Source organism: Phalacrocorax carbo, chromosome 2 (genome assembly GCF_963921805.1).
Source record: "Phalacrocorax carbo chromosome 2, bPhaCar2.1, whole genome shotgun sequence".
In the NCBI taxonomy this organism is placed as follows: Eukaryota; Metazoa; Chordata; class Aves; order Suliformes; family Phalacrocoracidae; genus Phalacrocorax; species Phalacrocorax carbo.
Window position 1 is genome coordinate 28,590,956 of NC_087514.1, and position 25,883 is coordinate 28,616,838.

Consider the following 25,883-nt stretch of genomic DNA (forward strand, 5'->3'; position numbering starts at 1 on the left):
TTTGCCAAGGATCATATGTTTATTTATTGAAATGCTTCAGCATCTACGACTTGCTTCAGATATTTGTCAATAACTTACACGTCTTAATTGTAAGGAGTGAAAAATCAACAAACACATTAAAATTTCTGAGATTCTGATGCCCGCAGAGAATTTGAGTAACATCAGTCACATTTATAACCTCGCATCTGACTGCTACTTTCCTTCTGTCCAGAAAGAAGGAAAACAAAGGCTTGTGCCTCATGCCCAGAAAGTTAATGCATTCATGTAAAAACAGATTTTGGCAAAGAGCAGACAGAGGAAGGAGTTTCTCAGCTCAGAATTCTCTGTGGAAATGGTCTTAGTCCAGAGCCTTATTACATTACCTGCAGTGCCTGCTACCTGTTAGCACCCGAGATGTCACCTCAGGTGTCTCAAATCCCTTAGGAACTCTGGTCCTGCAAGGAGAAACTTCAGAGGATGGTACAGCGCCTTGCTGTGACACCTAGCTCAGCACCAAGCCTGACTTTGAACTCTTGGAGAGAACGACTGTCACGTTTAGCTTGGTGCTGATTTCTGGGTTTGTACTCCCTCTGTGCCCTGATACGGTCTGGGACCGCGGCTCCGTTGTTAACCAAAGCTTTGGAAGAGATGGTGCGAAAATGCAGTATTTGCACATACAGTCGTTACAAAAGCAGGATCAAAATGGTGCTATACCGTAACAGAGGCGTGTGTTGTTTGTGTGAAGAGCACATGGGGATGTTCTGGGCTGGGCAACCTAAACTACACCCTAGGTCTTCTTTCCGCTCCGTGTCTTCTGATTGTGATAATTGAGAGATTTTAGTGCTCAAAAACGGTGGCTTCCAAAAAGCGGAAGAAGCACCTCTAATATCTTTGTTTTTACCTTAATTTAGTGCATTTTTATTGTTCCTGTTTTGTGTCCGAAGAAAACCCCACTGAAAGAAAACTGCCACGGCAGACGCAATTGAAATGCAAACAGAAGGTTTCACAGGAGCCCTGCCAGCGAGCACTGTGTTGGAGATGCACAAAAGTACCCTCCTGCAAACGACCTTACAATGAGGGGAGGGAACGAAGAGAGGTCTAAGTAGCGACGGTTGCCTTCTTCCCTACACCATTGCTCTTTCTCTGGGCAGACATCAATAAAAGGCAGTGATGCTAGAAGCTACAGGGACTTGTGTAAGATTAACTTGGGGTTAATTGAATATGAACGAAGAAACTCAAAAAGGAAATAATGTATGTTGTATTCTAATATGTTCAGGATAATTACAGAAAGGAAGTATAGCTTGCCAATAAGGATAACAAATGGTACTACATTTCAACAAAGCATATTGGAGCTGCAGGGGCTGCTTTTATGGCCTAGGTTGCAAGGCTGACGGCTTTTTTCTAATGATAGTTATTGTCCCTTCCATTTCAGGAGACTAAAAATTCAGACTAGTTGCAGATTCCCACATGCCACACTAAAAAACTTAATGCTCAAGAGAACAATCCTAATTCTTAACTGCCCTTTGCTTTCATGGCACCCACTGGAGAGTTTCCTTGTCCAGTGCACGCGCCTGTGCTGGCTATTGTGCAACAGGGACCAGCTACGTGACATGAAGTCCAGTCAGCTGATGCCGGAGGCTCACTGCATGCTCAGTAGGAGACCTGCGAGTTACCTTGCCAGCAGGAACTTGTGAGGCATGAAGGGTTGGGCAGCAGCTCAAGATATTTTGTAAACATCAATAGTTTTTGTTTTTTCCTTGTGAATTCCTTAACTAAGTTCCACTGTGGAAAAAATTAATATGATTCATGGGGTCCCACCTTTTATACTTCTACCAAACCATGGGCAATATGGAAAGGTGAAGTGTTTTCCCTGAGTACAGTCTAGCAGGAGCATGACTCAGTTCGTTATAGCGCTCCACGCAGGTTGTTCTGCTGGAAAGCAAAAGTACTTCCGTTACTGTGGTATAATTTGTTCATTGAAAATACCTCTCCTGCAAAAGGGTAATGAATGTGGGATATTCTAACAGAATTTAAATGACCAAAAACTTTGGGTTTATCCTTCTGATACAATATGTCTGCCAGCAATTATGCATTAGACTAGTTTGCCACTAACATGACCTTGACTCAAAGCATGTCCACCAGTTTGAATTACATTTTTTTTTACTTTTGCTAAGGATTTGGTTATATTTTTAGAAGTATACTAGTGGCTTCTACTTCCCAACTCAGGTTTTGACCTTGCAAATATCTGGTCTGTCTTTTGTTATGTTTATCAATTTATTTCTTAGGATTGTGACTAGACCTAATGATTTTCATAACAATTTTGCCATTAGTCTAATATTTAGCACTTATCTACCAAGCAATGTTTGTTCATACAGTGCTTTATAGTTTCAAAGAGTTACATGATAACTCACTATTAACAAACAGACAGAAAAAAACCCCCAAACCTGGAAAACAGAGTGGTTTATAAAACAAGCACAAATCAACAGGCATTGAACTGATGTGTAGTACAATGGTTAGTGCTTTAGCATGACTGAGCACGTGGGGAGAACTTCAGATGACAAAAATTGCTCCGGATAGGTAACGTCAAGGTGCAACTCTCGATGTCAAGGGAACTCTATTTACTCTTAGCTGCTGTAGGTTCCACGTCTATGTCCAGATCCGACAGAGCACAGTAGAAGAGCATCTGAACGTATTTTGTTGTTGTAACTGTAATGCATAGCAAAACCATGTGAAACAATGCTATTATATATCTTAGACAAATATATGGATTCTGAGGCTTTGAAAGCACTACACAAATATCAGGAAAAACTTAGAACACCTTCATCAATTGGATTAAGCACATATTATAAAGAGCTAAAGGCAAAAAAAGCTCAGTAATTAAAGGGAAAATCTCCTTTAATGAGCCTTTCTTCAACATTTTCATTGAATTGTCAGATTCCATGAAATGAACGTGTGAGTGCTCTTCCACGTGGGTGTTGATGAAGTTGCAGTACATAGCCCAGGGGTGATTAAAAGAGGTTTCAGGACCTTGGGATCGTTAGTGAATGAATCTGGGACACAGGTTATCTTTTCCTCCTTCCTCCCAGTTGTGGGCAGTGACATTGTAAGGGACAGACCCAATCAATCAACACATGACTCCGTGGCTGGTGGCACCAACACAGCTTTGGGTTGTTTGACAATGGGATAGCCTACACAGCAATGGTATTGGTGGTATCAAATGGGAGCCATCTTTCTCAAAGGGGAAAAAGAGTCTTTGCTCAGGAGCTTGTGGGGCTCATTGACAGGGCTTTAAACTAGAGGCAAAGGGGGAGGGGGAGCATACCAGGCTTGCCTATGACAAGCTGTAGAATGATACACAATGGTTAGAGGGATGGGCTGCTAGTATGAGCACTCAACCTGTTGCCCAGAGGTGTGCTGGGGCACTGCAGTGCAGTCAAAGTCCTGTGGAGATGAGCTGGGGGCTCCTGAGGTAGTAGGAGCCAAAAAAGAAACTCCAATGAAACACCTGAAGGGTATCAAGGGGTGCTCTGGTAAGGAGGAGACATGGTCCACAGCCCACAGACCAGTTGAAATGCACAAAGAATGGGAAACAAACAGGAGGAGTTTGAAGCTACCATGCTGCAAGAAATCTATGACCTAGTTGCCGTTACTGAAACTTGGTGGGACAACTCCCATGACTGGAATGTGGCTATCAATGGCTACAGGCTGTTCAGAAGGGACAGGTGAGGAAGGAGGGGCAGAGGCATTGCTCTCTACAATCAGTATGATTGCTCTCAAAATTGGTAGTGTGAAGAGCTGTCCCTGTAGAATAACCACGAGTCGGTCGAAAGCTTATGGGCAAGAATCAGAGACAGAGGCAACAAAGGAAACCTGTGGCCGGTGTCTAGTACGGGCCGCCTGATGAAGGGGAGCCTGCTGACGAAGACTTCTTCCTCCAGCTCCAGGAGGCTTCGCGCTCGCAGGCTCTTGTCCTACTGGAAGACTTCAACCACCCCCACCTCTGCTGGAAAAGTAGCATGGCGAGCTGTAGGCAATCCAGGAGATTCCTAGAATGCGTTGAGGATAGCTTCTTGAGCCAGGTGATAGACATCTCTACCCGAGGGGATGCAATACTAGACCTGATGGTCACCAATGCAAGTGAGCTCATAAGTGACGTGAAGAGTGGAGGCAACGTGGGCTGCAGCAATCAAGCAGTGGTGGAGTTCACACTCCTGAGGGATGTGGGAAAAGCTAGGAGTATAGTTGGCACCCTCAATTCTAGGAAAGCAGACTTCCAGCTCTTCAAGGAGTTAGTCAGCAGAACCCCCTGGGAAATGGTCCTCAGGGGCAAGGGAAGAGAAGAGGGCTGGCAGATGTTTAAGGACACATTCCATAAAGTGCAAGAGCTCTCAGCTCCCATGTGTAAGAAATCAGGCAAGCAAGGGAAGAGACCAGCATGGCTGAGTTGAGACATGCTGGTCAAACTAAAGAGCAAGACAGAACTGCACAGGCAGTGGAAGTGGAAGTGGGGACAGGTGTCCTGGGAAGAGTGTAGGTACACTGCATGGTTGTGTAGGGATGGGGTTGAGATGGCCAAGGCGCGGCTGGAGCTGTATTTGGCAAGGGATGCAAAGAATAACAAGAAAGGCTTTTACAGGTATGTCAACCAGAAAAAGAAAGTCAAAGAAAACATACCCCCTTTGATGAACAAGAATGGTGGCCCAGTATCAACAGACGAGGAGAAGGCTGAGGTACTCAACAACATTTTTGCCTCAGTCTTCAACTGGTAGCCTCTCTGCTCACCCCTCCCAAGCCGATAGAGCACAGGATGGAGACCAGGGGGATAAAGCCCCTCCCACTGTAAGGGAAGATCAGGTTCATGACCGCCTGAGGAGCCTGGATATACACAAATCTATGGGACCTGATGAGATACATCCCAGAGTCCTGGGGGAATAGGCTGATGTAGTCACTAAGCCACTCTCCATGATATTTGAAAAGTCATGGCAGTCAGGAAGTCCCTGGGGACGGGAAGAAGGAAAACATTGTGCCCATCTTTAAAAAGGGTAGAAAGGAGGACCCGGGGAACTACTGACCTGTCGGCCTCACTCTGTGCCTGGGCAGATCATGGAACACATCCTACTAGAAGCTATGTTAAGGCACATTTAGGACAGGGAGGTGATCTGAGGCAGCCAGTATGGCTTCAGGAAGGGCAAGTCCTGCCTGACCAACCCAGTGGCCTTCTATGATGGAGTGACTACATCAGTGGACAAGGGAAGAGCTATAGATGTCATCTCTCTGGACTTGCGTAGGGCCTTTGACACGGTCCCCCACAGCATCTCTTTCTAAACTGGAGAGATACAGATTTGATGGGTGGACCGTTCGGTGGATAAGGAACTGGCTGGATGTTGAAAACAAGAAGGCAGTGGTCAATGACTCAATGACCAGATGGAGACCGGTGACGAATGGTGTCCCCCAGAGGCTCGTACTAGATCTGGTACTATTTTATATATTCATCAGTGACATAGTGGGATCGAGTGTACCCTCAGCAAGTTTGCAGATGGCACGAAGATGAGTGGTGCTGTTGCCACACCTGAAGGACGGGATGTCATCCAGAGAGACCTAGACAATCTGGAGAGGTGGGCTTGTGTGAACCTCATGAGGTTCAACAAGGCCAAGTGCAAGGTTCTGCACCTGGGTCAGGGCAACCCCCGGTATCAGTATAGGCTGGGGGATGAAGAGATGGAGAGTAGCCCTGCAGAGAAGGACTTGGGGGTACTGGTGAATGAAAGGCTGGACACATGCCAACAATGTGCACTTGCAGCCCTGAAGGCCAACTATATCCTGGGCTGCATCAAAAGAAGTGTGGCCAGCACTTCAAGGGAGGCAATTTTGTCAGTCTCCTCTGGTCTGGTGAGACCCCACCTGGAGTGCTGCGTCCAGCTCTGGAGCCCTCAACACAAGAAGGACATGGAACTGTTGGAGAGGTTCCAGAGGAGGCCACAGAAATGATCCAAGGACCGGAGCTCTTCTCTTATGAAGAAAGGCTGAGAGAGTTGAGGTTGTTCAGCCTGGAGAAGTCTGTGGGAAGACCTTATTGCAGCTTTCCAGTATTTAAAGGGGGACTATAGGAAAGATGGGGCCAATCTTTTTAGCAAGGCCTGTTGGGACAGGACAAGGGGTAATGGTTTTAAACTAAAGGAGGGTAGATTTAGACTGGATATAAGGAAAACTCTTTTTTACTATGAGGGTGGTGAAACACTGGGAAAGGTTGCCTAGAGAGGTGGTAGGTGCCCCATCCCTAGAAACATTCAAGGCCAGGTTGGACGGGGCTCTGAGCAATCTGATCAAGTTGAAGATGTCCCTAATCACTGCAGGGCCAAGAACCCCACCAGTATCCTGGGATGCATTAAAAGGATTGTGGCCAGCAGATCGAGAGAGGTTATCCTCCCCCTCTACTCTGCCCTAGTGAGACCACACTTGGAGTACTGTGTCCAGTTTTGGGCCCCCCAATTTAAGAAGGATGTGGAACTGCTTGAGCAAGTCCAGTGGAGAGCTACCAAGATAATCAGGAGACTGGAGCATCTCCTTTACGAGGAAAGGCTGTACACTGGTTGTAGACTGGCTGTAGACATAAAAATACAAGAAAGGGTTCTTCAGACATGTCAACCACAAGCAGAAAAAGAAGGAAAACATAGGCCCACTGTTAAACAGAAAAGGAGAATCAATCACCAATGATGCAGAAAAGGCAGAGGTCCTCAACACCTTCTTCACCTCGGTCTTTACCAGCACTGTCAGGTCCCAGGCTTTGGGAATGAAATTGCCAATTGAACCAAGCACTGACCCACCATCGGTGAAGGAAGAGTTAGTATATGAATTACTACAGGAGCTTGACCCCCACAAATCAATGGGCCCTGACGCCATCCACCTGAGGGTGTTGAAAGAGCTTGCTGACATCATCGCAAGGCCGCTCTCCATAATCTTCGAGAAGTCATGGAGAACGGGGGATGTCCCAGAGGACTGGAGGAAGGCAAATGTTACCCCTATCTACAAGAAAGGCTCGAGGGAGGATCCGGGTAACTATAGGCCCATCAGCCTTACTTCAATCCCTGGGAAAGTTATGGAACGAATCCTCCTGGGGGCCATCACAAGTCGAATGAAGCACATGATTGGGAAAAGCCAACACAGCTTCACTAAGGGCAGATTGTTCTTGACAAACCTGGCGGCCTTCTATGACAAAGTGACTTGCCTGGTTGACATGGGGCTGGCGGTGGACATTGTCTACCTGGACTTCTCCAAGGCTTTTGAGACAGTTCCTCACAGCCTCCTCCTGGAGAAATTGATGCATTATGGCCTAGACAAGTGGTCTGTGCAGTGGGTGGGGAGTTGGCTGACAGGCCACACCCAAAGGGTGGTAGTAAATAGCTCTTTCTCAAACTGGCAACCTGTCAGTAGTGGGGTCCCCCAGGGATCAATATTGGGCCCAATGTCATTCAACCTCTTCATAAGCGATCTGGACAGCGGCATCAAGTGTAGCCTGATGAAGTTTGCGGATGACACCAAGTTGAGTGGGGAATGAGACACTCCAGAAGGGAGAGCTGCTCTGCAGGAAGATCTGGATAGGCTGCTGGAGTGGGCCAACAAGAACCTTATGAAGTTCAGCAAGGACAAGTGTAAGGTCATGCACCTGGGAAAACAAAATCCGGGAGTGCAGCACAGACTGGGATGCACCCGGCTGGAGAGCAGCTCTGTGGAAAGGGTCCTGGGGGTCCTGCTGGACAGGAAGCTCAACGTGAGGGAACAGTGTGCTGCTGCAGCCAAGAAGGCCTACAGGGTGCTGGGTTGCATCAAAAAGGGCATCGCCAGCAGAGAGAAAGAAGTCACCATCCTGCTCTACTCAGTGCTTGTCAGGCCACACCTGGAGTTCTGTGTACAGTTCTGGTCCCTGCTATACAAAAAGGATGTGGACAGGCTGGAAGGGGTCCAGAGAAGGGCCACCAAGATGATCAAAGGGTTGGGAAGCCTGCCATATGAGGATAGGCTGGGAGAGTTGGGTTTGTTCAGCCTTGAGAAAAGGAGGCTTAGAGGGGATCTCATCACCATGTACCAGTACTTAAGGGGTAGCTTCAAAGAAGATGGAGATTCCCTTTTTACATGGAGTCCCATGGAGAGGACAAGGGGGAATGGACACAAGTTGCTCTTGGAGAGATTCCGATTAGACACGAGAGGGAAATTTGCCACAGTGGGGACAGTCACCATTGGAATAATCTCCCCAGAGAAGTGGTTGACTTGGCCACGTTGGACACCTTCAAGAGTCGTCTGGACAGGGTGCTGGGCTATCTTGTTTAGACTCTGCTCATTCCAAAAAGGTTGGACTAGATGATCCCTGAGGTCCCTTCCAACCTGTGATTCTGTGTGATTCTGTAAAAGGCTGAGAGACTTGGGTTTGTTCTGCGTGGAGAAGAGAAGACTGAGGGGGGATTTCATCAATACCTATAAATATCTAAAGGGTGGGTGTCAGCATGATGGGTCTAGGCTCTTTTCAGTAGTGCCCAATGACAGGACAAGGGTCAATGGGCACAAGTTGGAACACAGGAAGTTCCACCTCAATATGAGAAAAAACTTCTTTCCTGTGCGGGTGCCAGAGCAGTGGAACAGGCTGCCCAGGGAGGCTGTGGAGTCTCCTTCCCTGGAGACATTCAAAACCCACCTGGAGGCGTTCCTGTGCCCCCTGCTCTGGGTGTGCCTGCTCAAGCAAGGCATTTGGACGAGATGATCTCCAGAGGTCCCTTCCAACCCCTACCATTCTGTGATTCTGTGACTAGATGACCTCTAGAGGTCCCTTCCGTTCTAAACCATTCTATGATTCTACGATTCTATGACTCATAGTGGAGTTTAAGCTGAATAAAAATATTAAAGTTTTGCTATCCAAGTGTTTTTTTGAGAAGTGGAAACTAGCCAATAATTCCTTATATCATAATTTGTAAAAATTCATGGACTTCTCTGACAGAGATATTCCACTTCTTGGGCAGAAAGTGAAGCAACTGTGTCCTGGTATTTCTACCATCAAGGGTATCAAACTGCACGCATCTAGACTTCACAATCCTTACACGGATTTCATTGAGCCAGCATCCTGAAATGGGTAACCCCACAATAATTAGATGACCATATATATCCACATATTGGAGCGTTTTTGCAGGTGTGCATGGTTCTGTTTTCAGTACCATGTGATGAAGCAAATGATCTCAGACACGCTCTATACAGCGTAGTAACACTTCATAAGGAAAAAGGATTCCTGGAAAAATTATTTCTGTCCTCTGACCAAGCATTCAAGATTTTGGCACACTGACCAGAACAAGATGACGTTGCTTACCAGAGAGCCACTGTAGACATTTAGGTCGTTTTTCAGCTGGCAGATGGACTCCCAAATAATATGCAGGAATGCCTGAGAGGGCAACACCGATGCTAATAAGGGAGTTGATTGTGTCACTGTAGAGAGGAACTATGACCAGCAGAAGGGAACATATACAGTATACTATAGGGAAGAAGAGGTTAAGCTGTGGAGACAAAAGAAATTCCAGTGTTTATTAAAAGATGCAGTAAATATTGTCTTGTCAGGCTTTGCAGATCAAAACTAGACGTGTCAGGAGTAAAAACATAACCATTGACTATATGACAACTCTGCAGGGAATCTTTTGACTGCCTACAGTCACAACAATTTGCTAGCCTCTGTGCATGCTGCGGAGAACCTCTTATCTGGTACGCACCTGAATATCTGACCATTTTGATGTTTTCAGGCCTGCACAAGCTGAGTTCCTTTCCTCATTAGTAAGCAATCAACCTCTGAAAGCAGTACTTTAAAACTGAGCAGCAATGGCTACTTTTCCCTCCAACTTCAACTGCAATTCTTTAATTGTAAGTTTGCCTGGGAACTCACTCAGCTAGACCTTCAGATACTGTGTTGATGCTACAGAACTAACGCGCCGATGGACGCCATTTTTCCTGGGCACTTAACAAATACCATACCACACCGCACCACAAATAAGGAGAGTTGCAATAACCTCTTCATGGATTTGTTGTGCACTAAAATATCTTTCACTGGCTGTAGTAATGAGCCTTCTCAAGAGTCCAGGACCTGACATTGAATAGTAGCTGAAACTCCTGAGAGTTTACTGGTATTACTCTTTCTTTTTCCTTATACAGGATAAAATGTAAGTTGATGAAAACCAACTGCTACGTTTCAGAAAAGGAAAAAGCGTATGCGGAGTTGTGCATTGACGAAGCTGGCAAATGCTGATAGGAATGACGCAGTCATTATCAATAATCTGACTGTAATCCTTGCTTTAGTAGAGTCAACAGCAAAACTGCCAATAAGGCAAGATTTAAACTTTACCTTCCACATATTTTAGGGGAGAGTTTGGAAACGATGTGTGAACATGCTTCAGGGGAATTTGGTCTGCTCTGGAAGACTGGAAAGTTTTCTAGCCGTAGCTGCTTACTAGGTGCTTAACTCCTTTCTTTGACTGTTTTCTTTGAACGTTTTTTATAATCGGGACGTTACGTTTAAATGGGGAGGAAAAAGTGTTGGTCAAAACGGTGCAGGAGGTTATAGGAAGAAATATTTAGATAGGGTGTTAATTTGGATTTCTCATAAGTTTTACCGCATCACTGCAGAGCCAAAACGCAGGTCACAGAGCCAAGAGAGCCCTGGGAACTGGGAGCCAGCACATTGCTTTTTGTGCCTGGGGGAAGCTGTGGTTTCCCGTACCCGCTTCCTGGACAGACACTGGCCTAACTCTAGAAACAAGTTTTAGGCGCGCTTTGTTCCTGTGCAGGCTCCCTCTCCTAACGGATAGCCAGACGCTCTTCTGCAATCAGTCATCACACTTGCATTTTACTATGGCCACTCTGCAGTGGGAGAGAGCACTCAAAATGTGTTTGATTATTTAAGCTTTTGATCTTCTGAGTGAGCAGAAATTTGGGCATTTATGGACTTTGGAGGGATTTTGCTGAATTTGTTCAGCCCTGTAAGTTTGATCAGAGTATTAACCTCTGTGGAGCCCCCGTCACCAGCTCTCCTGAGGTCCGCTGTGAACAACACAAAAGGGGGTTGTTCCTGGATGGGCTAAGAGCCCCAGGCATTTATTCATTCCTTAATTATTTTGAAATAAAGATAGTTATAAGGTTGAATGAAAGGAAAAAGAAATGGTAAATATCATTTCATCCTCACAGCAGAAGTACCAGAGCAGATGTTCTTGTGGAAACTCAAAATGGGGTTTGCGCCTTCTTTTCTTACCTTGTATGTTGAAAGGCTTTCTATGGCTGGGAAATAGTCTGTACCAGGACGGGTAATGTTATGGCTGTGGTATTAAGGATCACATGAACATGTCCCTTAGCTGTCTTTTAGGGCTTGTTTCCCCTCTTGTCTACTTACTTTAATAGGCCGTGGTCTATGCGGCTGAGTATATCTCAAATATATCAGTCCTGCAACGGAGAGACCCACAAAGAGCCAGTAGTTGAAGCAGTAGTAATTAATGAGGAGGAAAACATCTTCCACAAGGAGATAAAGCAAAGTCATTAAGCCCTAGGGATAATAAAAAGAAAGACTATTTAATGTGGAAATGAAGACATGTCTTATAAAATAAAGAGGTAGGAAAGTTATAATCCGGCCCATTTCAAACATATTGGGAGTTAGGAGATCAGGTCCTTGCAAGAAGGAGGCACTTCAAACTCTGGGAAATCTGCAGATGTGCTGTGTGAAACATGCTTCTATCTCCTCCTTAAACGGAATGGTGAGACCGCCACGTTTGGCTGAAGCGGTGTTGGGTTTGTCAAGTTTATGCTTCAGCACAAGCAAGAAACACTCCTAAGAAGGCCAGAGGAGGAGCCCCAGACCCAGCTGCACCATGGAGGAGGCTGCTAGGAAGCTTTCGATAGGCAGCGGCTTGCTCTGCTGTTCTGGTTGCCTTCATTTGGAAAGCAAACTGTTAATTGATTTTCACTGTTGGAGGCTCACACAGCCCACTCATACATTGAGACCAGTAGAGTAAATTCTGTGGTATGCAGGTATGCTGTACTGCCTGCATGGAAAGACCTAAAAATACCAGGAATTTAATGTCTGTTTTAAACCGAGGAGCGGAAAAGAATTCCATGTGAAGAACGTGAACGGTGGTGTATTAAGGGAGTATAGCTCATCTTACTGGTGCAAAATGAATCCCCCGAGAAGAATATTCATAATGAGACCATAACTTTTAGCAAACTATTTGATGTCAAACCGGATCGGTGTGATAATCTATTCATAAACCATACGTAACACAGGGCAATGGAAGCCACCAGATAAAACACATGTTCACGTAAAAGCAGTGAAATGTTTTAAACGATTCCACCTACTTTGCTTGTGCATATCATTCCCCTTATTTTAATCTGTTAGATTTATGGATTATTTGTTAGAATCGTTTGCACTAAGTCTATACCTTATGGTTCCTCGATTTTGTGTCACAAGATTCATTTGTATAGTGACAGCAGGAAAAGGTCAATATGTCTGTAGGCATCCAACGGTAGGCATTTAATTTTAAGTCCTTTGTCACTATTCTTATTACTAGACTACTAGAAAATTAGCCCACGGCAGGCTCTGAGAGGCGTTCCTGCCATATTCTTCCCCAGTGTCACTCTGAAAACTTACAGAAAGACCTAAACAACTCCTGTCTATACTGTTACATCGTTAGCCATTCTCTGTTTTCTAAGTCATGCTATTGTACTTACTCCTCACTAACCTTGTTCAGAGAGTGTATGAACGTCAATCAAGCCCTCCTCTTTCCACTGATAACAAAATGCCACCAGACAAAATAACACACCACCACACACCCCCAGTGGGATTTAGAAATTGTGGGCACTTGAGGAAGATGCCTCTGGCGCAGGAGAAGCTGGAGAGAAATGGCTGGCAGAGGTGAGGTGTTTATACTGCCCGGGTCCCAAGCCCCGGCTGCCCAGGGCAGGCACGGGGCCAGGCGGTCACTTACATTGAAGAGGAGAGCAGGGACTGGTGTGAGGCGCTTCACATGAATCAAGCTCAGACTGTCCGGGAGGTGTCCTTCCCTGGCCCCAACATAAAAAAGCCTGAAAAGAAGAATAAGAAAACTCAGCCAGACAGTTAGCCAAGGAATAGCTTGTTGCTTTCCAGCAACGGCAGCGTGAGTTCTTTTATTAGTGCATTGTAAATGCTGCCCTCTTCTCAAATGGCTTTAGTTTATCGATTGGTGCTGATCACAGAAACACACGTCAGATAGTAACAATCCTTCCATCGTAAATGAACATCTTGACATGGCAGAAATGAACTGTGTCACTTTCACAATGCAGAAGTAAAGAATGCAGTTTAATAATAAATAATTCCTTTGCATTGATTTAAATCCTATATTTTGTACCTAGATGATGCAATTATTGATGCGTTTAAGGCACTGCAGCAAGACATGGCCGCTGCTATAGGAATTATCCACTTCACATAACTGAGGGTTTCACCGCCAAACGTCTGTAACAGAAGAAGGAAATAATAATGAGGCCCGTTACGTTAAGCGTATGGACAATCCTGAGAAACTCTCCTGAAAACACACCAACCCAAATACAGTGTCATAGCCCACGCTTCCTTCTGAGACCCAATAATGACTTGGGAAATTAGAATCTGGAAAAACTGATCAGATTCAACATAAAAATGACAGATGTGTTTTAAAAAAACCATAAATAAATCTAAGCCTAGATCCAGTCAGTGAGATAATAGAAGAAGTTGTATTGGCTTTTATGTACTGTACAAATCCTGACTGTAGCAATTTATGAGCTATAATTATGCTTTTGTATAAAATATTGGTAAGGTTTTAAAACGCATTTCACTGCAGGTTTTTTTTGTGTTGAAAAAGTCACAGTGCTCCTGCAGCATTAAACAGCACACACTCTACATTAGCATGCTATCAAAACATCCCTGGTTCTTAAACCACCCACACTTCCCATAGCTCTTTCTCTGTCTGGCCCTGGCAAAAGCATCCTCTATGATGAAGTACTGGTAGGAGCAGGATTTGCAGAGTATATCAGAGGATTTTACAGAGGCTGATTTATTCAAGATATTCTTTATATGCACCTTCTAGTACACTGGTGCTCTTACACAAAAACAGTGTTTTAAACAAAGCAACAATCTTCAGCATGGAAGTGTTTCAATTGTTTTGCCAAGTATGCTACCCGAGCTTCTCCCACAGTGCCAGTTACTGCCACATGCAGTAACTTCTGGTTTAATTATTTTATAGAACTTACCACGGCCACTGCATCGCTCGTGAGGAGAGCTGACATGTCCAACACTACGTAGTACGCTATGTTAGTCAGCAAGTAAATAACAGTCACAATAGGCATTGAAATTGCAATAGAAAGAGGTAGATTCCTACAAAAGGAAAATGGCAAAATTATTTCATGTTCTTTGAATAAGGACTATTTAAACAGAAGATTGTTCCCAAATCCAACCATTTGGGAAGGGATGCCTCCATCACTTTCTGTAATCCACCACTGTGTAATCATAGGGCTACAAAATAACGTGCCGTCACGTGTAGAACAATTCCGTCGGCAGCTTAGCTGGCTGCTTGTGGGTCTGTCACAAATTTTAGAGAAAAATCATACATTTATACTTGTAAATTTCATACACTGTCCTTCTATGAAGCAATTTAAGAAAATGCTTAAGCAATGAGATTTAAAGACACACTTAGGTGTTTTTGCGAGCGTAGCACTTTTTTCCTGACTTTGGGACTATGTACGTCCCAAGACAAGGTGGGCTCACTCTGAGTAGGTGAGGCACACCACTCCCACAGGGTGGACGTCCCTGCAGAGGGGAGGAGGTGATACTTGCAGTGCTACTGTGGGCTTTTTCATTTTATTTTGAATAAACCTTTCATCTCTAGTAAAATTAAACTTTTTTCCCCACAAACAGTAATGCTGAAGATGACATGATAAAACAGTCATGAACCCGCAGCAGTCTTACTCTGCTGGCGGAAAATAACTGCTCTATCTGACTGAAAAGCAATAGAGGATTTTAGAGACCTAGGTGGACCCACACTTTCCCCTGCTTTCAGCAGGGATTTGGTCTCCTCCTTTATCAATTCTCACCTAAAGTGGAAGGTTTAAAATACATATATGCAGACAAGTGATTTATTAGCATGATACAGTTGGTCATCAGGAAGGGTTTGCATACTTAGTACTTCTCTCAGAAAGAAGAAGGTTTTTTGCAGGAAACTAGTTTGAATAATTTCCAGTCAGAAACAAATGCAGAGCGGCTTGTCCTGCCATCACCTGTCTTAACAGGACACTTCAGGGATTCAGAGGAAAGGCAGCCGTTTACCTCTCAGGGTTCTGCATTTCCTCAGTGACGTAGTTGAGTGTGTCCCATCCCGCGTATGAGTAGAGGGCAGAGTAGAGAGCCAGCGTGATCATCCCTGGATCTGTTGCTGAGCCCTCGAATGGAGCGCTCAGGTTTTCTGTTTCTCCTGTACAAATAGCAGGTACCAAGTGCCTGTTACGCTTCAAGGACTACAACATAGAAGGACATCACGCTAAAAGTCTCAGCTAACCAAAAGGAAATAAACCCCCACTGCCTCCAGGTGACATTACTAATTCTATAAGCTTATATTTTCACTTGACCAAGAGGAAAGTTTCAGCCAGAGATTCAGAGAGACACACTTCTGCAGGGAGGCAGCAGAAGACAGTTTCCTGTGTTTGTTTTTGGGATGTGACTTGTGTAATTCTACTAGAATTCACAACATGCTGGTCTCCTGGCATCGCCATCTGGCCTACCGAAGGAGGGAGCTATACTGAGGTCATGCTATGCCCTGTCAGCCTGGCAGAGGCATCTGGGAAACCCAATTTCAATTCCTGAATCTGTCTTGTATTTCTTTCTCATATCTGTGCTTTTGTTTTCACCAGTTGAATTAGTTGCCAATGCAGGGGGAAGTTCTGGAGGCACGGTTCTCAGTGGGATGCTCTGTCCCACAGAGGTGTTCCCCAAAATCAAGAGAGGAGATTGAGAAACCTTTCAATCTCAAATTCTCCACTAGTTTAGCTCAATCGGTTGAGACGACAACCCGCAGGATGCTGCCAAATAGATGAAATGTTAACAAAACTGTGTGAGCCTTCACTGTGAATCTGCAAAGGGGAAGAAAGGCCTTACTGAGCTTGCAGAAGGAAAGTCAACTATCTAATATAAATGGAAGTGGGTTTAAGTATTAAGGAAGACAGCAACAAGCTGAAAGCTCTATTGGGGAAGACAGTAAGGTCTTTGTTATAAAATGAAACCACTTCACCCTGTGGTTAAAGTAAGGAGTTTATAGATACCACAGAAGCAATTCAGCCTTTGAGGAGCAGTAACTCCCAAGAGACTGTTTGAACTGATGAAGGTGAAGCTATGGGATGGACACACCCTTTGGGGAAGAAAATGGTGGGAAGGAAAAAAAAAATCCAAAAGTACCAAGAGAAGCTTATTTTACTTAAGGCAGCTCATCTTCAAAATCAGATACATTCACAGTGTTTTAAAACGAGAGGCGTATCTGAGCACACCAGAAGGAATACAGCCGGGCTAAAACATTGTAACCACGCTTTTCATTAAAACAGCTGCTGAGTTTAAAAGAGGGCATTGACTGGATCACATCTTCCTCCAGAATCCAGATCATTCCTCCTCCCAGTCCTCTCTGTATTTAAGGGCTCGGTTCTGCTTTAGCAAAGCAAGAGATGAGACTCTTACTGCCACCAAATGCCCTCAGCATTTTGCGTTCCTCACAGTCATGTTTCCTCTATGCCTTTACCCTCCCTGACCTTGTGGGGAGCAATGTAAAGGACCCAGAGTGGGTTATGTGGATGCACGAGCAGAGGGAATGGCCCCTGGGCCAAACCGCATTGTGGCAGCTTCACGTACGTGAGCGGGCTGGGAGTTTTGATGGGGTCAATTTGAAAGCACGTGTAAATTTGTGACTGTGATAACAGGGCAAGGCCTCTATAGTGGTGCAGCTTTTATAGACATCATGGACTCACACCTCTGTAAAACTGCAGCACATGCAGGGAACTATTCATTCATATAAGTGTGGCCATTAAGCAAAGCTTTCCCTCCGCATCTTCACAGTCTTGCCCGTAGGGCTGGGTTTGTTGCTCAGGTTTCTTTGGACTTGAACAAACCCATGACAACTGGCATGCACGGATAATAGCTACAGTATTAAGCTGTCTTAAAGTCTGGTATCTGGCGTTACAAGTTAGTTTCAACAGGAGAAAAAGACAATTCCTAAACTGAAGAGGGAAATCTATCTTTATTTTAACTGAATAAAGACAGAATTGTCATTTAGGAATTTAATGGGAAAGGAAAATGAAGAAATCCTAGTAACTAAGCAACAGAGCTAGAGTTGGAAGAGACCTCGCTGTACCAGAGATGCAAATTAATAAAGTCAAATCTATTGTCACACGCCAAGATCAGAGGTAGCACTGGAAAAAACTAGTCTCTGCGTATTCAGTGTATTCACTTCAGTCCAGGTACTGCTGCTACAGGGTGGCTCATCTGTCCTGTGGTGTCTTACAGTACCGCAGTGATTCATAGGACCACAGTATTACAGCCTTTTCCCTTGTTTCTAGGAACAAGCACGCCCTCTCACCAATGAAGGGAAGGGCCTCCCCTGTCCTCTCCCCACGCAGGGCGCCGTGTCGGCTCTCTGCCACGGGCAGGGCAGGGAGAGCGGCGGGGTGAGGAGCGATGCAAAGGATGTGTCCGGCAACTTCTGCTGTGCTGTCCTGTCACAGGACAAGTAGCGACACTCGCCTTTAACATGCGTGAGTCAGGGACACTGAGGCTGACTTTAAAGCAGCACTGAACCGATGTTAATTCAGCTGCTATTTGCTACTCAGCCTGAGCAGCGCAGAACTTGGTGTGTGTTGGTTTGCCACACTGAGGGTAGAAGAAGAATTCAACCCCCATTGCTTAACGAGCCTTAAAATTTCTCTAATCCTCCTATGGCAGACAGGTGTTTTCCAGCGTAATTAGCACTTCTTGTGTTAGTCTTAGGAAGTCTGATCTTCCTGCACAGATTTTGAAACTCCTATACGGTTTGTTTTTAAGAATTGAGGCAAATGAAAAACATTCTCACCTTTACCAATTTTGTAGAGGCCAACAGATATCACCAAGATGAGAGCCATAACTTTTGCATATGTGAAAATAACTTGGACATGGGAAGCCCACTTCACATTAACACAATTAATAAAAGTTAAGGAACCTGTAGAGAAACAGAATATGCATGAGAGGAGCACTGATCTTTCATAATATCACCTAAAGCACATTTCAAATACTTTCTTCCAGATCCCACTCCTCTTTCAAGAAATAAAGCCAAATCAAATCTCACCATTTCAGGACCACCTGGACTTATTAAAAAGAATGAAATACCTGATTTAAAAGTTACACAATAGTTTTTTGGAGGATACTTTTTTCCTGACAGTAGGTAAGACAAAACGCATCACATTTTGAATTTTAGGACTCACTCCGGCTCCTTTCAAATAACCTTTGAATGTTACTACAGCCAGCAGAGTTGCTCACATGCAGAAGGTGATCTTTCTCTAGAGTCTTGTAATTATGCTGAAGTTCTTCCTGAAGTTCTCCATGCCAATGTGAACCCTAGTCTACGTAGAGCGTAAGGACAGCTTCTGCACCAAAAAGCTGGGATGTGCTTGACCAGAGGCTGAACTGAGCCAGGCCAGCATGCTGTTAGTCTGTGCCCTTGGCTTAGCAGCTGTGTCGTTCATGCTTTGACCCCAGCCCTGAAGATTACAGAAGTACTTACTTTGAGAGTTCTCTCAAGCCTCAATTTTGATGGAATTGAAAAGAAATAACAAAGCAGTGTGGTTGCAGAGAGTGGGTGGGATCAGTTAATTTTCCTTTCCTCCTTCTGCCGTATTCTTTGCATTCAGTTTTGTCGGAGAAGTTAGACCCCGATGAGCAGGTAAAGCACTGTGACCAGCACTGCTGCTCGGCCGGTGGCGCGTCCAGCCAGAGCTCCAGCCGTGTGCCCACCTCCTCTCGCTCTAGTACACGCACACACAGCAGCACAGGCAACTTCTCTCTCTTACAACTCCATAATTCAAAACAGGGGTAGACGAGGAAAGGAAAGGGTATGCATTGGTACCAGGTACAAAGCCCAGCTGCTGGCTTCGTACAGCAGGCCAAATGCAGCACGGGCGGTCCAGAGTGCTCCCAAGCATGGATCAAAATGGGCTACTTCTTCTCTAGCAGTCTTGTTGGTCTTTCCTTGTCTTTCTTTGACCTGCTTATAATCTCCACTTCAGTTTTGAAAAGAAGAGAAAGGGTTTTGTGGTGCTTAAAATGAAAACCATTTAGAAACCTTTCTATGTAGGAAGGAAATCAGCATCCACCTGCGGATGCTCACGGACTTCTTGCCTTCATTATCACAAGTGACTCTGCATATTTGACAGAGAGTCCTGTCATCTGTCAAGGTAATAAGAGACCTATTGACAGAAGTGGGATCTGATTTGCCTCCACTATTTCCCCTTAATATACCAAAAGTGTGCAATGGGGACAGAACTTTGGTTTTATTCTGGTATTAAAAAATCCCAAAAGGTTATACAATGATTGCTCATGCCTAGTGTCACGCTTGAATATAATTTTAAACCTGTCTGTAAATAATGACTTCTGTAAACCTTGCTGTGGTAAATGTGGCATTTATATTGAAATAAGATTTTATGCTCTATAGTTAAAAAAAAGCGTCCTCACTGGAACTTAACCATATAATTCTTTCTTAAAATTATGGTAACATAGATCAGTTGCTGTTAGAATTATAGGTCTACGTCTTGAAAATTATAAATTCAGTGTTGACTGATGTTTTCAGTACTGAACATTTAGGGGTCATTTGTGATGCTGTGAAGTGCTATTTCAAACACTGCAAAGGGTATGGTTACTGCATCTTCGTATGACACATATCCTGTATCACGTGATGCAGTGCAATTCAGTTCAAGGCAACGGGATCTTGACATGGAATTCCCAGTAAGTTCTAGTCCATATATATGGCTAAATAAGCTCTCCACTCTGTTGGTGAAGTGCCAGTTAAACCCATGATCCTGAGCCTTGCCTAAATTGCTCAAGGGAGGAATATATTTGCTATCTGACACTGCTAAATTGCGTCTCACGGCTAATATAATACCCTGTAATTTTCCCTACAGTCTGGACTGTTACTCAAAATGCTAAGCCTAGTCAGTGGTGAGGCAGCTACTTTACTGTATGAGAAAGCAGCAGCTGCCAGCCACAGCAGGGGCATGACTCAGAAATCAGAGGTGCTGCAGCACACAGCTGAATCGCATGAAGACCTCAGCAAGACTAACTACAAAAATGAAGGCTTAAAGAAATATCAGCACTTGAAGGCTGCTTCTCTTAAGTGTTAGGATTTCATGAGGGGGACCTAGAACCCTGGGAAAAGCAATTTTGGTCTAATAAATCACTGCTTTTCTGTGCAAGTGGAGAATTTCAGCTGACAAACTCTTTTGGTGTAGGGTTAGTTCCCTTTTTGAATGCTGAGTGGTCATGATGGTCTCAAGCTCCTGCACGGAGCCTCTTTCAGAAGTGGACTTCCTCTGCACCACAGTGGCAAGAGTCAGGGCCACAGAGAAAACACCTTCTCAGAACTGTCAGTATACATTACACTATCTTAATTTAAAATTACTTATCCTTTTGGAAGCTTTGGTTGAGTTGTACATTTTAAGCCATTTTTAAGAGATCGTGCGATAGCACGGACTAAAAGGAACACATATTCCATCTTGACAAATCCACGTTTAAAAGGAAAAGAATCTGAGTGCAGTTCATCTACCAGAGGATAGGTTTGTAAGGCTCATCCCTGTGGTTACCTAAGACATAAAGTCATGACAAAGTCAACTCTGATTACACTACACATTTTTTCTGGAGACAAAATTAATATTAGGCAGAACATTATTAATTCCATATGATTTTTGAGATTTCTGTTCATTTTTTGTGATGTGCAAGAAATAGGGGAGAGAGGACACGGACCAAGCGCAGGCTGTGAATTAGGTGAATGATCCATAGATGTATGTATCTTTAACCAGCAGTCACAGTTTCCCCCCAGACAAGTGGCTGTAATTGTCCTCTCCCCTCTAACAATCCTAGCCCTAGATAAAATCCACCTGGAGTACAGATTATTAGATCCCAGAACTTGTTTTAGAGAGGCAGTAATTATTTTCACAGAAGGAGAAGGAATAGAAATTCTGAAAAATCCCCTGGGCACCTACAAGTATAGTTCTTAACTTCTAGGAATCATAACTTTACTTACAAATACAAGCAGCTGCAATCAACCTGACTGCATCGTACGGCGGCTCACATTGAGGAAAAATTGGTTGAACAATATAGTTAGCAAAGGTGATTGCTATCACTGCCTGGGTAGTTGGTTCGATAATTAGCAAGGAAGACCACAGTTCGATGAAGGCTACAAAGGAACCAAATGCTTCCAGTATATAGGCATAACGTGCTCCAGATTTAACAATGGATGTTCCCAATTCAGCGTAACACAAAGCTCCAAACACTGAAAATATCCCACCAAGTGCCCAGATGACTAGTGAGAGTCCATAGGAGGCACCGTACATTAAAACACCTCTGGGTGATACAAATATCCCACAGCCAATCACCTTCCCTATAATTAAAGAAACTCCATTTTGTAACGTGATTTCTTTTTTCATCTGCATTTTTTCACTTGTGTCTGCCATGTTGTCCATTTCAGCATTTCCTTTTTTAGTTTTGGATTTTTTATTGCAGCATATTCGCCAGGGGAATGACATCCTCGACTACTGTTACCTGAAAACGAAGGAAGAGAACATCTTTTGTAGCACACATGGCATCAGAGACATAGATGAGATAATTAGTAGACAAGGCATAAATGGTAGAAAGAGCAATTATTTTGCCTATTTTTTATCTTGCAGCCCAGGAACCACATACTACTGGATTTTCTTAACTTTTACTGTTCCTTACCTTTTCAATGGATAAAAGTGAGGCCACAGTCTTTGGTTATAGATTCTGAACCTTTGATGAACTCCAAGTACACTTCTATTACTTATCTTGAATTGTAATTCTATGTTCTGTTATTGAAGTTACCTTAGGACAGAAAGAGACTCTGTGCCCCTGGAAACATACTCTAATACAGCTAGAGTGTCCCACTCAGGTATACCTCTCCCTAAGTTTTGCTCTCATCCCAGGAAGAACTTCACTTCATTATTATTTGTTTCATCAAATCGCACCCACCTGAAAATGATCTGCTGAGGAACAGCAGAGAAAAGAGAAAAGTTTACTCAGGAACTCCAGCCTCAGGAGGTTAATGCTAATGTCAGGATAAAGAAAAGAGCTTTAGTTGTCCCTAGAGATGAGATTGCTGCTGCAGTGAATAATGCAGCTTGTTTAGTTACTAACCTCACTTGATTTCTGGCAGAAGCCACTCGCATGCATAGGGACTGAGTTTTGAACACCCTGTTCCTGGAATGCTTTTGTGTAAGGGAGCAAAACATGACTGTAAAAGCTTCCCACTCCGATGCTCACGGGGCGGGATCCAAGTATGGGGGGAGCTGGGAAGAATGATGTAACTGCATAGTTACGTCAATAAATCAGCCTTGTGCAGACATCGCACCCCTCTGGGGCTGTGGTCCTCAGGGGCAGGGAAGGGAAATATAACAGCCGGGACCGTAGCGGCCGTCTCAGTTCTCTGGTCCTGCTGACCCACACCGATGCTTACTTAGAACAATGATTTCTTTTGGTGCCTGCCTCAAAAGAAATGTATTTGTCCTTCCCTTGCCCCCTCCACACACACTCTAAAACACTTCCAAAGAAAAATTCCTCAAAATTGTGTGAGCCAAAGCCAAGTTCTCCAAGCAGAACAAAGCTCCCCCGTGCGACGCTGGCCAAAACCATTTGACCACAACTTTATGTTGTTAAAGGGTGGGTCATTGGCCAGTTTAAAACAACCAACCTGCCCCCCCCAAACTTCCCAAAAGGTTTGCTTTCCTTTGTAAAGTATGTCTGGTTTAGCACCCCTGAATAATTTATAATTGGATGTGTTCTTTTCCAGCTTTTTTTTGGTGCAACTCAGTTTCCTAGTTGATCAGATAACTAATGAGGCCTGATGAGGATTACGTATTGAAAGATGTCAAGCTCTCTTGAAAGATTAAATGCTTCTCTCATCCCAGTGGCACTTTCTCTAACTGCAGGAGCACTGTGGGAACATCGGAGTAATCTTAAACATTAATTTTTGCAATAGGTGTTCAAGCATGACTGCTGAGTCTCCTGTCTTTTGCTGACCTCCTCTTCACACATGGGTGTCTCCTCTTACTTCTTCCTTTGTGCCTCTAAGAAGAAAAAAGTCACCTTGGTCTGGGGGGAGGAATTTCAGGCATCCAATACAACAGTCACATATCCTCCTTAAAATTCCTGGTAAGCACTCCCAGTTTCCTACCACAAACACATTTTTTTCTGATTGTATGAAAGAAAGGAGTGGAAATATGTATGTCTGTTTCGCCCTGTCCCGTCTGTGTCCCCTTCCCCCCTGCTCCCCCGAAATACATGCTAATACTTCTAGAACTTCCTGGCTCCTTTTCTGCTCTGCACAGCATGGGAGATGTTGGCAGAAATCTCCTCTCATGATCACAGCTGTCGGACCAGAGGGCCCATCAGGACAGCAGCACACTAGAAGTTTGGGCAGAACTCTGTATTAATATGACTTTGGCAGCAGAGCTCATTTAAAATCACATAGTGCTTCTTGTGCCTAATCTGGTATTTTTTTCATCTCTTTTTTTTTTTTATTTTTAAATGTGGGTCAATCACATTCACAGAGGCCTGGCCCATAGTCCTGCCCTAGTGTCACCGCTGTCACTTTGTCCTCATCCTACCATCTTTCCTTTCTGGGGCCACCACTGCTGTTTCTGCCTCGAGATCATGTCCCCAGAAGCTTAAGCTAAGAAGTGCAGCTGTTGAAGCATGTCTCTGTTCTCTGTCACTTGGGCACCTCCGTAAGTGCAGTAATTTATGTGGTAATTTAAAAACGGAGGTTCTTTGCATTCAGGCATTCTGCTTTAGCATGGTTGAGTATTTAAAGGCTAACCCTACAGAAATAGTAAAACTTTATGGCACCAAAAATATAAGTACAGCTATTTTAGTATCTCTTGTGGATGAAGTCTGAAGAGCAAGTCATAAAAGCTTCCTGACATGAAGGAAGGTCCCTGTTCTCTTGGTCCCCATGGACTGTGACAAGCAGAAAGAGCTTCTGCGCTCTTGAAACCAGAGATTCAGACAGGCATCGACATGCCAGTGTGCCTCGGAGCCTGCAGCAGGCTAAACGAAAGCTGCAAACACTTGCCTGTGCCTGCGTCAGTAAGGGAGCTCGACTACAGAACTTCAGCACCCTGTTTTCCTGCAGGTCCTGCTCTTCCTTAGGGCCTCTCTTGACAAACAGAGGAAAATTTTCCTCTCAGAGACAAAAGAGAATGCCTTGGGAGCACACACAGGCATAATGGCCCTAAATTCTTTACAGTCTCCTGTTTACCTCCCGACTGTATGTACAAAGAACAACAGAAAGGAACTCGCAGAGCGACACCTGAGAAGTTCAGGTGATTCTCCACAGCTCAGTTTTTTCATCAAGCCACTGCCAGAAACCATACAGAGAAGTGCAGGAAGAAGGGACAGCTGGATAGAAGTTGAAAACCAAAGTTGAAATCAAAGTCAGTTCTTCCATAAATTAGTGCAGGACTGGTTTGTCAGGCCAGGGTTTTCTCAGACACTTGCCATCCTTCAGGGGTCCACATGCTCATGAGTGATTCCCTCCTCCTCCTCCTCGATTTGGCAATCAACTTTTGCCAAATAATTAAGTAAGGCATGGTCAGGGGTTATGGAAGTGTGAACGGCTCCATAGATTTCCAGAGGGACCCAGCTGCCTCAATTTGTTAGGACACTTTGAAATTCTCAGCTTTTAATTCAAGAAGTACTAGGGAATAAATCCGAGGATCTCTCTCAGAGACCAAATAATATTTGCAGATTCCATTGGAAACTGAGGGCATTTAGAAAGTCATCTCCTATGAAAGATGTTGGAACATGCTGGACAGCAAATTTACTCCTTAATATTATTTCAGATACTTTCACGGCCTTTTCTCTCGGTGATTGTTGTCTACTGCCACATCATTTCACAATAATGAAAGTGTGCTGTGCCATCAATAAACAGCAAAGTCAAGCCAGGCAATGAAAGTGGTAAACCCCCAGTATTTTCTCATTTCAGTTAGCAAATGGATGACATTAAGGATGTCGTTTAAAAAAAAAAACAAACAACAAAATCCGGTGTATTTTAATTAAGTTTGTATTAGGAAACAATATATGTGTAGAAAGCCGTTTTAAAGTCATGAGCAATCTCTTATTTTCCCCAAGTACACTCTAGGAAGTTTTTTTTCCTGCGTGCAGCAGATTGACCAAAATAAAAATCCCCAGTCATATATATTTCTATGAGTAGCTATTGGAACATGAAATCAGAAGAGCCAGCCGTTTTCAACAAGACCAAAATGTGTAGATCAAACCTCAAAACACTGGTTTTTTAGCATAAACATCAACAGCTCTTAAAAGGAGTATTCCTGGCAGATTATGCTGCCCACCGCAAAGCAAGTCACAAAGGATATTTGAGAAAGAAGCTATTGTGCTCCAGGTCTAAGAAAGGTATTAAAAAGAGAAGGTAGCAGCTTACCAGAGGGTAGGTGAGGTGCCTGTTCCCTTTAGCAGAAAGGCTACTGTAACTGAATAGTGACTCTCTAGCTGCTGCTCTAGATAAGCACACATCTGCTGCACCAGGACGGGTAAGATAACGCTGATATGGATAGCCTCTTTCACTCTTGGTTTA

The 25,883-nt window shown here is 44.2% G+C and overlaps 1 protein-coding gene across 5 annotated transcripts; it reads right to left on the bottom strand.

Annotated features, from left to right (window-relative positions):
- Window positions 1–25,883, bottom strand: LOC135311879 (Y+L amino acid transporter 2-like). Of its 5 annotated transcripts, none has more exons than XM_064442445.1 (10): window positions 25,731–25,880; window positions 21,300–21,817; window positions 18,102–18,227; window positions 15,323–15,467; window positions 14,251–14,374; window positions 13,377–13,480; window positions 12,975–13,071; window positions 11,390–11,539; window positions 9,329–9,512; window positions 1–2,685 (listed from the first exon to the last, which is right to left on the bottom strand). In XM_064442445.1, the coding sequence occupies exons 2-10, from the start codon at window positions 21,799–21,801 to the stop codon at window positions 2,594–2,596; spliced, it is 1,524 nt and encodes a 507-aa protein (XP_064298515.1). In that variant the 5' UTR covers window positions 21,802–21,817; window positions 25,731–25,880; the 3' UTR covers window positions 1–2,593. The 5 variants fall into 5 exon arrangements, with proteins under 5 accessions (XP_064298515.1, XP_064298517.1, XP_064298518.1 ...); XM_064442447.1 differs by lacking the exon at window positions 25,731–25,880 and adding an exon at window positions 21,992–22,962; XM_064442448.1 differs by lacking the exon at window positions 11,390–11,539 and having other exon boundaries at window positions 25,731–25,882.

Bases quoted from the DNA above. Each gene is read 5' to 3' on its own strand.
- LOC135311879 (XM_064442445.1), bottom strand. From the start codon at position 21,801: ATGTCATTCCCCTGGCGAATATGCTGCAATAAAAAATCCAAAACTAAA. The intron at 15,468-18,101 runs GTGAGAATGTTT...CTATTTGTACAG, and splicing joins CCTCTACAAAATTGGTAAAG to GAGAAACAGAAAACCTGAGC. The intron at 11,540-12,974 runs GTAAGTGACCGC...TATTATCCCTAG, and splicing joins TCCCTGCTCTCCTCTTCAAT to GGCTTAATGACTTTGCTTTA.